This window comes from Populus trichocarpa, chromosome 2 (assembly GCF_000002775.5).
Source record: "Populus trichocarpa isolate Nisqually-1 chromosome 2, P.trichocarpa_v4.1, whole genome shotgun sequence".
In the NCBI taxonomy this organism is placed as follows: Eukaryota; Viridiplantae; Streptophyta; class Magnoliopsida; order Malpighiales; family Salicaceae; genus Populus; species Populus trichocarpa.
Window position 1 is genome coordinate 9,907,008 of NC_037286.2, and position 13,071 is coordinate 9,920,078.

General features: G+C 34.8%; 2 protein-coding genes across 3 annotated transcripts; one reads left to right on the plus strand and one right to left on the minus strand.

Moving 5' to 3' along the window:
• The first annotated feature begins 1,299 nt into the window (after positions 1-1,299).
• On the plus strand, positions 1,300-4,676 carry LOC7462911 (wall-associated receptor kinase-like 14). 2 transcript variants are annotated; one of them, XM_024594329.2, is made up of 3 exons: positions 1,300-2,271; positions 3,033-3,101; positions 3,292-4,676. In XM_024594329.2, the coding sequence occupies exons 1-3, from the start codon at positions 1,560-1,562 to the stop codon at positions 4,563-4,565; spliced, it is 2,055 nt and encodes a 684-aa protein (XP_024450097.2). In that variant the 5' UTR covers positions 1,300-1,559; the 3' UTR covers positions 4,566-4,676. The 2 variants fall into 2 exon arrangements, with proteins under 2 accessions (XP_024450097.2, XP_024450096.2); XM_024594328.2 differs by having other exon boundaries at positions 1,301-2,271; positions 3,024-3,101.
• A 3,772-nt stretch (positions 4,677-8,448) lies between these two features.
• LOC7462912 (allene oxide synthase 1, chloroplastic) lies at positions 8,449-10,839 on the minus strand. The gene has a single exon (XM_002302417.4). It carries the CDS (start codon positions 10,602-10,604, stop codon positions 9,024-9,026), a length of 1,581 nt encoding a protein of 526 aa, XP_002302453.1. The 5' UTR covers positions 10,605-10,839; the 3' UTR covers positions 8,449-9,023.
• Between the last annotated feature and the right edge of the window lie 2,232 nt (positions 10,840-13,071).

Here is a 13,071-nt window from a genome sequence, read left to right on the forward strand (position 1 = left end):
TTGATTTATTTAATTAGAAGTATGCATGAAGTTTTTGAATTTCTCTTGAGATTTTTTATATATATAAAAACACGTCGTAAGAATCTATATATATGTTTTTTTAAGAAAGAAAAAATATTCGATCTATGGCGAAGCGCAAGTCAAAAAACTTGTATTATCCAAAAATATAAGGTGTTGATGCAAACATGTGCAAATGATAAGGGATTTGTTACAAGTCAAAATTCTTAAAAATAAAAAACACCATAAATATAGAGAAACAATTAAAATATTTAGTTTTTATTCATTTACGTCTTCACATGCTAAAAGGATATTAAAACATTTTATATAAATTTTTTTATAGAAACTCTAATAATATTGAATAGAAAAAATAAACTAGAAAAAAAAATATTATATTCAAATAAAAAAAATAGAGAATCATCATAATAAAAAATAGGAAAATAAAAACATAAAGAAATAAAATTAACTAAGGAAAACATTTGTTTTCCTAAAAAAACTCTTGCATTAACTCTCTGGGTTGGAAAGAACTCGTCATCAAGTTCAGTTTTCAATTAGAAATTACTTTCCATTAAGAATATTCTTTTATGCGTGAGCTATCTCATATTAGGTTCTTAACACCTTCATGTGAACCACTATCTTATCATGGGTTCAATATAATATTTTTGTATGGGTCATTCTATAATGGATTTCACCACCAAGATTTAAATGACAACAACTGATATAGACAAAAATAACACATTAGTTCATGAAAGTTTTTTTCTCATAGACGAAACCTCCTCATCCACTCCTATACAAGTATATCATGTTCTGCAATCTTTTTCGACTATGGTTGTTCTGCAGCACACAACAAAGTAAAATAACCATCAGGGATCGTTGGGTTCTAATATCAATTGACACAAACAGAGCAAAGAATAACGAGTTTGCTACAAATCAAAACCCTCAAAGACCAAGAACACCATAAATATAGAAAAGCTTTCAAAAAATTTAATTTTATTCCTTTATGTCTTTACTTGCCAAAAGGTTATTATAAATTTTTATGTAGAAAAAAACTAAAATATCCTGTAATATTAAATAGAAAAAATAAACTAGAAAAAAATATCATATTCAAATATGAAAAAGACTAAAAAAGTATAATAATAAAAAATAAAAAATAAAAACATGAAAAGGTAAAATTAACTAAAAAAATGTATATTTTCCTTAAAAAAAATTCATGCATCGGGTATTCTGAATATTCTTTCTTTCAAGGCATAATACCAAAACAAGAGAAGTATGTTTTGGTCGTTTGCCAATGGAAAATGTTTCGTTCGGGAGTGTATTTCATTATCAGAAGTACGAGAAAGGGACAAATAAACAGAAATGTGAAAAGAAGAAAACTCTTTTTTTCTTTCTTTGTTTTTTTCCTTCTTTGTATCTCTTCACGCATAGATTCCTTACTGTCATCCATTTCTAAATTCGTGTTAGTCAATATCAAACCTTAGTCCTTGAATAATCCTCTCCACTATTTCTTTCTTTCTAAACCAGTTTCAGGTGATTGATCTCTTTGACGCCTGCACAATAAAAATATGATCCTTCAACAACACACTATCCTCTTCTTAGCAATCTTTGCTATTTCATTAATCGAAGCTCATGCTTCCATCAAGTTCAGATGCAACAGAACATGCGGCACCAACCATCTTCCATACCCTTTTGGATTCTCTGCCGATTGTGATATCCATTTAAATTGTAGCCCACATGGTGAAATGCTTATCAATGAGTTTCCAGTCCAGATTGTAGGCCAAAATTCAATAAAGATCATTCTTGAACCCAAATGTAACCGTCCTCTCGAAGCCCTCGACAATCTTTTTACCAAAAACTATGCTCCAAAATCAACAAACGCAATTCTTTTACACAACTGTACCTCTGCAGTTTCGCCATGCAATATACCTTCTATAAACGTGCAGACTCATTTCGAGTCACTTAAATGTTCAAATAACAGCAGCTTAAGTTGTTTCTCTAAGGAGGTTACAGCAAACGGTTTCTTTGATTATAACATGGCCAATATTAGCCAGTGCCAGTATTTTTTGTCATCAATATCGGCAGAGTCTTTCACTGGTTCTGGTGTTTCCTTAGAGATTCAGATGATGGAGCTATGGTGGTGGCTTCAAGGGGACTGCCGTTGCTCTAAGGATGCCATTTGTACTCAAGTTGAATCGCCTGCAGGGTCAGGATTTCGGTGCCAGTGCAGAGACGGGCTAATTGGTGATGGATATCTTGCCGGGGTTGGCTGCCGGAAAGGTCAGTTTGGTTGCCAGAACGTACTAATTACCAAATTAATTTACCATATACAGTATGCCTTCTTTTTTTCCTAGCTGCCCAAGGTCAAAGATTAGTTCGCCGATCACATCATATGGTCCACTACTCTTGTTAAAATAATAGTGATTATAACTAAATGTTCTCAACATTTTTGTTTTGATTGAAAAGGTCATGTGTGTATAAACATTAAGGAGGTGTTTAAATTAGGAGTAATTAAGAAGTCATTAAATAAAATGAGTTTATGCTCATTCATCGAAATGGAGTTATCAGCTTGAACGTATAATTTTTCTTGTTTGCTATCCGTCTTCGGAGTTCAAAGAAAGAACATAATCAAACAAAGGTATCTTTTAGTTTTTGCGAAGTGTTTAGCAAGACGAGTCTTGTTCAATTGATCCAGCTAGAGTCAAACACAAAATTCTGGTCTCTTGACCAGAGTGGGCGTGCTAACAGTACATAGCTGTTTCTTTTGCTAAGCTATAAGCACTAACAGGATTTATCTCATAGTTGAGAGTGATATGATTACCAATGCCCCTGGCAAAAAAGTACTAGTTAGTGGCCCCAATGGTATTTTGACTCTTTAGCATTGATATACCCAAGTCAAGTCGTCAAAACCTAAAGCGAAATGTCAATGACAACAACCTTGAATGCATTAAATAGATATGGCTCCTAGAAATTCTTTGGAGTTTCACAACGATACTTTCTGCTTTACTAAGGTAGTTTTCTCGATGTCAAAGCCTCTGCAGGTTGCAATCCTGCAAAGTATTTGTCTGGCCAATGTGGAGGAGGGTCTGGAGCTGCTGTTTTACTTGGAGGTAATTAATTTTTTTTATCACCTGTAACTGAACTAGAAAGAACAATTCACTAATATTCAATGTGATGAAAAGAATGTTTAGGCTCCAGTAGGGAGTGCATGCAAATTATCTTCTGCAAATGCTGAATTTAGGGAAACTTTGTTTTATCACAATTTAAATTGCAGTCCTAAATTTTGAAATTCTTTCTCAGGCGTTGTAGCTGGAGTAGGGGTCAGTCTGGGTCTATTTTGCTGTCTCGTACGGAGGAATTCCGCGTCAAAAGCCAAAAGCTTCAGAAAACTCCACCTATCTGAAGCTGCAGACATCAACATTCCCATCTATCCCTACAAAGAAATAGAGAAGGCCACAAATAGTTTCTCTGAGAAACAAAGGATTGGAACTGGGGCTTATGGAACTGTCTATGCTGGTAAACTCAACAGTGATTCATGGGTTGCCATTAAGAGGATCAAACATGGAGATATGGACAACATTGAGCAAGTGATGAACGAAATCAAGCTCATTTCTTCTGTGAGTCACCCGAATTTAGTCCGCCTCTTAGGTTGCTCCATAGAAAATGGTGAGCAAATTCTTGTCTATGAATTCATGCCGAATGGGACATTGTGCCAGCATTTACAAAGAGAGAGAGGTGATGGACTTGACTGGCCTGTTCGCCTCGCTATTGCTGCGGATACTGCTAAAGCTATAGCCCATCTCCACTCTGCTATGGATCCCCCGATATATCATAGAGATATCAAGTCGAGCAACATACTCTTAGACTACCACTTCAGGTCCAAAGTTGCAGATTTTGGTCTTTCCAGACATGGCATGACTGAAATATCACACATCTCTACTGTCCCGCAAGGAACTCCAGGCTACCTTGATCCTCAGTACCATCTAAACTTCCATCTTTCGGACAAAAGTGACGTTTATAGCTTTGGTGTTGTTCTCGTTGAGATCATAACAGCAAAGAAGGTGGTGGACTTTTCCAGGCCTCAGAATGAAGTGAATTTGGCTGCTCTTGCCACTGATAGGATTGGCAGGGGGAGATTGGATGAGATAATCGATCCGTTCCTTGATTTACATAGTGATGCTTGGACCTTTTCTTCAGTGCATAAAGTGGCAGAAGTGGCATTTAGGTGCCTTGCATTTCATAAAGACATGAGGCCTTCAATGATGGAAGTTGCAGCAGAACTAGAGCAAATACTGCTTAGTAGATGGGCTTCTTCAGAGGAAACAAATTGCGCAATCTCATTAGATTTTTCCCCTTGCTCTTCTTCATCTAATGTCAGCGACAAGCCTCTAAACTCCACAGTAAAAAAAACAGAAATAGAGAGAAGAGGTTTGTTTGTGCTGCAGACACAGACCAGTAAAAAGTCAACGGAAAGGGCCAATCATAATTCACCTGTTTCTGTCCAAGATCCATGGTTAAGTGAAAAAAGCTCACCTTCTTCAAGCAATTTGCTAAATAACGTTATAGTTAAGTGATTTGATGTGGGAAGTCTAGGTTCATTTCTTCCTATGATACCATCAATGTACACTATTGTAAGCTCGTTTCGTTCAACAGTTTTGTCCCTTAATTTGTTCCACTTCCTTAAATCTCCTTGTTTAAGCTCGTTGGTTGGGCTTGGAAAGGCACCGCTGCTTATCATTCTGTACCTCTGTTTTTCTTTTCCCGAATTAGCAGGATTGTCTTGGTCATTCTTTCATTGAATCAGCCAACAGCGCGCCGCACACAGCGTACATGACATCGGTGGCTACTGGAAATTTTGTGACATCTTCACATGATGCTGCTCTCCTATAATGCCAGGCAGAGAGCTTTCTTGAGACTTTAGGCCTGTTTCTCCAAGACCGAGGTTTGCTTAAACACTTGCCTGACAGCTGTCTTATGGTAGCTTAGATTAGATGTCGAATGTCAACACGCCTGGCTTATGGTACCATCTCAACCATCCAATGTCCAGCAGCTATTGGACGGCTGTTCGGTTTTTCTTCCCTTTATTACTTAAAAAATATATATTTTTTAAAAACACAGCAAACAATAATCATTTTTAAAATAGATTAAAACTTGATAATATTTTATTATATTAATCATATAACAAATAAATTATTGATAATTAACATGTTCATTTCTTTTTTAGCGTTGTCGATTTTAAATCTATTATTTTATATTTTATGATATTTTCATTTTCTTATAAGATTTATAGCAATTCATATGTTTTTCAAATGTTTCAATTGAATAATTAATTGGTTTTAATTAATATTATATACATAATAGAATAAACTCGGTTACTGCACTCCATTGCGGGTCAAACTAAAAAATATCTAGGTATTGGTGAAGTGTTTTAAAAAAAAATATAGATCTTAACCATGAATTAAACAATATTTTTATCTAATATTAAGATGGAAAAACATTTGATTTACTTAAGTTAACATTAGTTGATCTATGAAATTTACAGGGATAATCTTGAAAAAAACAAATTGAAAAGCTCAATTTTGAATTAACTCAATATTAAATGACAAAATTATTTAAAAAATAGCATTTACTTCAAAAAAAAGTCAACAAAACGAACTCGCTATACAAGTCATGCATGTCATCGGTTTTAATAATTTTTTATTTCATAAATTATTTTTCATTAGATCGCATGATAATTTATTTGTATCAAATATTTATTTTATAAATAAGAAAACATGAGAGCAACATGGTGCTAATATAGTAAAAGTACTTCATTGATAACAAAGGATGAAATTATAATTTTTAAAAAAAATTGAGGGGCAGTAAAAGCATTAAACTAAAAAAAACAAATAATACTTCGAATGCTACGAATTAACCTGCTAAACTTGTGACCCAACTCATGAACTCAATTGGGTTCAACGACTCTTTTATCAAAGAAATTTAACTCAATTATAAAATAGCAAAAAACAAAAGGAGCCCATGCATGTTGGCCTTTCGGCTCATGCGCCTGGGCCTACTTTTTTTTTGTATTTGTCTGTCCTATTTTTTTAAAAGAAAAAGGAGAGAGAAAAGGAGAGAGAGAGTAGATGATAGGTTGTTTGTTTTGACAGATTTCAGTGACCTCTGGTCCCCAGAAAACAAGGCTTCAATTTTATGGCTTAAAAAACCATTTTTAAACCTATTTTGAACTAAAATACCTAGAAAATACCAAAAACACCTTGATAAATCTATCCATAACCTCATAAAAAAACCAAAAAATAACTCAAAAAACCGAAATCACCCTTGAACCCAAAACCATTATTGTGGTCAGATCTGCCTCCTCGGGTAGGGAGAAGGGAAAAAAACACCTAGATAAAACTATCCTCATGAATTGAACCAATTTGACCTCAATTTCAACTTTTTTAGTAGCTGAAATCATCGTCAACGATGAATTTTTTTTTTAAGCTAAAATCTGACATCTCTCTCCTCTAACAAAAAAAAAATAAAAAAGCATGTAATTAGGTGCTAAATTTAGCTTAAAAAAGCAAAATTGTACAAAAACAAACATTCAAAGTATCAAATTGAAAATTTTTAAAAATTTAATTATCACAATCCATAATATTTTATAAGATGATACTTTAAAGTGTTTTCGCAAGCCAATTATTTTATGGTAATGGGCTTGGTTAGGTATGGTCCATAAAACAGCCGGCCACGTCATAGTGTTCCAGGGATGTAAACATTTGTAGTGGATTGCATCAGCACTTCCTCAGCCCCATCGGGCCAACCAACATCCGGCTCCCATCCTCAGGGGACATGGTGCCGCCCATGCCTAGAAAGATCACATGATTCGATTTTTTTTATTATTATTATTTGAAAAGGAAGATCGTGATCCGTTAGAGCCAACCAAAATAAAAGGCACGTTAAATCTTGGGAACAATAAAATAAGAGACAGCAGCATCTCCACCGGGTCTATTGCGAACAAAAACAGTGTTATTTTTTGGATAGACAAGGCCATCTCAAATAAACAACCCATCTACAGTTGACTGGCGCTATCTTGGATCTAATAAAAAAGTTTCGATTTTCAAAATCTTTTGCGTGTTTAAATTTGTTTCCTTCTAAAATCTCAATTCATCCTTCTAGGCTGCACGATGAGAAATTATTTTCGTATTTTTGATCATTCAAGGGTTTTTTTTTGTTTGTAAGATTCATGTTGAAAAGTCAAAGCGTGCAAAATGAGACCTTGAATCTCGTCCAGCCCACCAGTTGAAAATGATCTTTAATTTGACCCTTTTTTTAACCCATTTTCCCAGACCTGGAAACATTTGATGAAGGAGAACCAGCCCTTTCCAGGAAGAAGAACGATTCCACCAAATCACCGTCAAGATGTTAATTAACAACAGATAGAACAGGAGGGGAGACACTGTACATTGTTTTTTATTGTTTATTGGAACAATATTTTTCCGATTTTATCCTTTTTATAAAAATAACTTAAAATTATTATTGAAGAGATTGAGATCTTTTGATAAAATCTATTAGTTATTATTAAATTTATTAAAAATAAATAAATTTCTTTCCATTTAAGAAAGCATCGAAACAACCAACAAGCTCTTAGAAAGCAAAATAAATCAAAACGGTTTTTTTTAATCAAGGATTTTTTTTATATTTTTATAATGATTTTATTATTATTATTATCATGTTATCTGATGAGCAATTTAATATTTAAATAAATATATAAAAAAATGGTTGATGTCGTCCATATGCATCACTATTTCCCAAATTATAAAACGTGATTACTTTTCAATATCTCCACTAGGTGTGGCCATGGGCTACAGATGGAGCACATGCATAAATGAAGACCACTCAGTCGCAACTTCCAGGATGTTGTCCTGTACAATTGAATTTGAATACAAGATTTGCATGGTGGGAATTAATCTGACATGTGATTTAGACAGAGAAATGTTTTTTTGGCAGGTTCCATGGATAAGGCTATTTCTTCCGACTGTTAATGCTTTGCTGCTTGGAGATTTCTGGTTTAAATCTTAGGAAAGCTTACATGGGATCGATTTAGAAAGAAAGAAAGAAAGAATGGCTATTCATATGATTCACGATTGAAAGTGAGAAAAAAATTAAAAACTATACTCTAATGGATGCTCTCCGATCCAAGAAAAGTGTTGCTGCTGGAGATTTTTACATGTTTCACTTCCTTCTTTATTCCAACACAGTCTTTTAGATTTAGTTGGCAGATAAAAATGTCTTTCATGACTTTTAATATTTTGTCACAGCGGGAGATACAATTCAAGTCTTCATTCCTCCATACCCGAAAAACGTGTAACCTTCGAACTTCAATCTAATCGATTTTCAAAGCCTTCTAGAGTTACTTTGAGCATCCTGCGTTTAAGATTGTTGACAGAAGGAGAAAAGCAACCACGACGACGACAATAAAACTTTGAAAAGCAACCATTAGGATAACAAAAATACACGGAAAAGTCGTTTGAAGACAGGAGTCGTTGAATTTCAATTTCCAAACAAACTCTCAAAATCAAACTGGTGGTGTAAAATGATGAATGATGTTCTGAGCTTTGGAAATTGGAACGCCTCTCGTTACTTGGCATATGAATACTTATCCCCATCACTGCCACGCCAACTACACTAGCTAAATAAATACAAACCATCAAATAACATGAAGTCTCTGTCCAGCGCACAGAAAAGCAAGTAGCAGCCCCAGAAGCAGTTGGAAAGGACCACTTCCCCCATCAGATCACCACCAGCACTATACACTTGAAGATATTTTTCTCCAACAATAAGATGCTGCTTCATTTCATTATTATTGCTCACCATATGGTACACTGTTATATCACTTTTTCCCAATTAAATTAGCTAAGAAAAGGACCTCGACATCACGAGATTGATGTCTCGGAAAGCATAGGGTAACTTTACCCCCCCAAAAACTATCATACACTATGAGAACTCGTCTCCCAAAACTACCCTCACAAGACACAAAAATCTCCAATTATCTAAAAACTTGCCCTTTTCAATGAAGTAACCGTCACAGCTGCTCCCAAGGGCGACGTTCCAACCTCTATCTCGAATGAATCGTACCTTAAGAACAACTCCACCACAAACAGCCTAGACACGAGTACCACAAAATCTTTCCCTGCACACTGTTTATTTCCCAACGTCGGCTTCTCTGTCTCTGGCCCGTTAGACCACAGCACGTGCTCCAACATCTTCTCTCCCTCCCCAATAAACCTGTCAGCGACAAACTCCTCGGCTTGGGTAAATATTTTCGGGTCTTTGGTAGCGAATGGTTGGAACCCGAATAACATCTCCCCTTCTTTGACTTCAAAAGCAGCGTCGTGGCTTTCAATTATCAGATCACGCTTTGCTCTACCGAACTGTAGCGAGACTGGTGGTTCAATTCGGAGTGCTTCATAGACTACTGATTTCATCAATGGCATCTCTTCCATGCCCCGCATTGTAATACTTCCATCGTTGGATCTGACCACTGATCTGATCTCTTCGGCTAATCGAGCGTGGAGTTTGGTCCCGGCACGGCCTAGCCATTTCATCATGTTTGGAAATAAAATCCTCATCCCACCGAATGAATTAAAGCATGTGGTGAAAAGAAGATTATGACATGCCTCCTCACGTGAAATTCCTAAATTTTCTGCTTCGTCGAGCAGGAAGCCTGACGAAGCGTAGAAGAAATCGTAAAGACGCTGGTAGCTTTTTTTAATTAGTGATGGTGGTAGACGGAATGAATGGACGGTAAGATCTTCAAGATATTTTGGAAGACCGAGTTTGAGCACTGGACCAAGGTTAAAGAGCACCCATTTTGAAACTAGACCGGGTCCGTCAAGGCCAAGTGTGGTCTCTGCCGGATCAGTACCAAACCAAGACCTAGCCAAGAAATTAAAAGCTGCTTGATCATTAGCTTCACCGAAACTAGCTTTCCCTCCGAGAGCCAAGTTTTTTTCAAGACTCATAAAGAGTTCTGTGTAACTGGCATTGAATTCAGGGATTACGTGATCACGGCGTGACTTGAGGAGATAGAACATGAGTTGTTTCAGTTTGGCGTGTTTTGGTTCGGACGGGTCAAGATAGGACAGAACTCGGTAGCCACCAGTGAGTTCTGTTGAAGGCATGAAAGTACCTGTAAAAAGATCTTTCTTTTCAACTTTTGTCACGTCAAATAGAACCGGAAAGCTTTTTCCGTCAAGTAAAACCACGACGTGCGGATTTGGAGCAATAAAAGGACCGGGCGGCATGTTAGCTCTAAACACCGTTGATTGGTATTTTTGAATTTTGGATTTGAAATACTCGTCTCTGCCTTGGTTATAGAAATAATCCATGCGATCTTTAAAGGGACCAATAAGAGGGAGCCCATGATCACCAGGGATTTTGCGGATGGGGAGTTTGGTTGGTTCAGATGGTGAAACAGTAGCGGGTGGACCTGGAACTGATGGTTTTTCTGATATTGATGCTCTGATCGGACGGACAGAGAAGCGACGAGTGGAGGGCTTGGGACTAGACGGCTTTTTTAGTGACTGGAATTGGGTTTGAAGGGAAGGGAAAGCTAAGGAAGAGGAAGCCATGTTTGGGATTTGATTAATCTACCTGGCTATTGTAATGCAAGTATGGGTGGGAGGTGGGAGCAGAATATTATAGAAAAACAAAAGGAGTGATGAGGTGCAAGTTGGGGTAGTCAAGGGTGTGTATATATATATATATGGTAGTGGGTTTTCTGGGTGGGTGCGGGTGGTCCTTCCATGAAAACCCCAAGCCTGAAAATCTGTGCTTTGATAAGAGTCGTGAAAGGCATGCATTAATTGTCATACTTTATATCTAATTTACTTTTTCGTTTGCATGTTTTTTTCTTCATGGATGCGAGTTGTCGATGTACATGGAGAAAGTTCTTGAAGGAAATATGCATAAATGTAAATTGACAGGAAGAAATGGACTGTCATTTCATTAGCTTTTTTTTTTTTTTTTTTTTTTAACCTTACCAGTCTATGTATTTCATCATTTGTTTCCTGTAAGATCTTTTTTTCTTTTGATAAATCCAATTGATGAATGTTGGCATCACTTTCTTTCTCCACTCATTTCACTTTCATTGTTGCATTCTTTTTGTTATATTTATTATGCATTAACAAAAATTAAAAGATGAGCTGAATTCATTGCTGTTCACTTGTACACTGTTTTAGTTTTTTTTTTTTTTTTAAGTTATATTCTTCAGTACTGAGTTTGGTTGGAGATTGTGATCTTATAATTTGTATTGTTTTAAAACTTGATCCGACTCGGCTAGTTGACCCGGGAATTAGCCCAATCCAAGATGAAAAAGAAATAGAAAAAAAAACACACCTAACCCGGTAAAAAACTCTTGTTGACCTAGTGACCCTGGTCTAACCCTGTCATGACCCGACAATCAACTTGTTCACTTTTTTCTTTTTTCTTGTCAAACAACATCATTTTGATACTTTAAGAAAAAATGAGGTCAACCCTTATGATATGTAATCTCGGTTTTGCCCTAAGTCAAGCTTGAAGTTGAGTTTTAAAATTGTAATAATCTATTTTTATTTTTTTTAGAGGGCTATTCCGGTCTCATAACCAGGTTCATGGGTTTGACAGGTTAATTCAGGCTGACTCAGTTTTTTTAAGATTTTTTTAATTGATTGGTTTTTTTAATTTCATCTTTCAACATTATATTGATTGAAAATTAACTTTTATAATTTTTTTAATTTGTTTTATATGAGGTTATCATGTTACACGCAAACCTTAAGTGAGTCAAATGCTTATTTCGTTATCAATCTTTATTAAGCCATGAAACACACTCACCTTATCCCAAAATTCAAGCCCTTCTTATTCTTTATTAAGTAATATTTTAAAACGCGTGGGGAAAGTATTGTAACTTTCCCTATATTTTTGTTTGTTTTGTTTTTTTTTGTTTTACATGTTTTTTTTCTTTTTTTCCCCAAGATTGTCTTCTTCTTCTTTTTTCTTTTTTTTCCACACAATTTGTTTTTGTTTTTTTCTCTTTTTTGGGTTTTACATGTTTTTTATCTTTTTTTCCCATGATTGTCTTCTTCTTCTTTTTTTATTCTTTTTTGTTTTTGTGTTTTTTTTCAAAATTATCTTTGTTGATTTTTTTTAATATTGAATTGGTTAAAAATTTAATTCTGTAGTTTTTTTTTCTTTAAAACATTATAGATTGCTACAATGTTTCCTTACATGGTTTTTTTTCTTTTTTTTTTCCATAATGGTCTTTGTCAATTTTATTTTTTTCATATTGAGCCGGTTGAGAATTTTACTTCGTAGTTTGTTTCTTTAAAACACTGTGGATTGCTATAATGTTTCCTCATATGGTTTTTGTTTTGCTATAGTGTTTCCCCCATATGTTTTTTTTCAAAATTATCTTTGTCGGATTTTTTTTTTAATTTTGAGCTGGTTGGAAATTTAGCTTTAACTTTCCCCATATGTTGTTTTCCCTTTTTTTTCATTTTTTTTTTGCTTTTTTTTTTCCAAAATTGTCTTCTTCTTTTTTTTTCATTTTTTTGTGTTTTTTTTTCAGAATTATCTTTGTCGATTTTATTTTTTCATATCGAGCTAGTTGAGAATTTAGCTTCGTAGTTTTTTTCTTTAAAACACTGTGGATTGCTACAGTGTTCCCCCACATGATTTGTTTTGTTATGTTTTTTTCAAAATTATCTTTATCGATTTATTATTTTTAATATTGAGTTGGTTGAGAATTACAACTGTAGATTTCCTCATGAAACATTATAGATTGCTACAGTGTTACCCTGCATAGTTTTTTTTTCCTTTCGTTTTTTTTTTATGATTTTTTTAAAAATTATCTTTGTTGATTTTATTTTTTTCATATTAAGCTGGTTGAGAATTTACCTTTATAGTTTTTTCCTTTTAAAACATTGTGGATTGCAATAGTTTTTCTCCATATAATTTTATTTTATTTTTTTATGATTTTTTCTACAAACCCATGACAACGCGCAAGCATACCACAAGCCTGCGGCATCGCGTGGCCATGACATCTAGTAATACAACTAGAAA

Excerpts from the sequence above, each read along its gene's own strand:
- LOC7462911 (XM_024594328.2), top strand. The coding sequence starts at position 1,560 with ATGATCCTTCAACAACACACTATCCTCTTCTTAGCAATCTTTGCTATT. Across the intron at positions 2,272-3,023 it reads CGGGGTTGGCTGCCGGAAAG|CCTCTGCAGGTTGCAATCCT; the intron begins GTCAGTTTGGTT and ends TCGATGTCAAAG. Across the intron at positions 3,102-3,291 it reads AGCTGCTGTTTTACTTGGAG|GCGTTGTAGCTGGAGTAGGG; the intron begins GTAATTAATTTT and ends ATTCTTTCTCAG.
- LOC7462912 (XM_002302417.4), bottom strand. The coding sequence starts at position 10,604 with ATGGCTTCCTCTTCCTTAGCTTTCCCTTCCCTTCAAACCCAATTCCAG.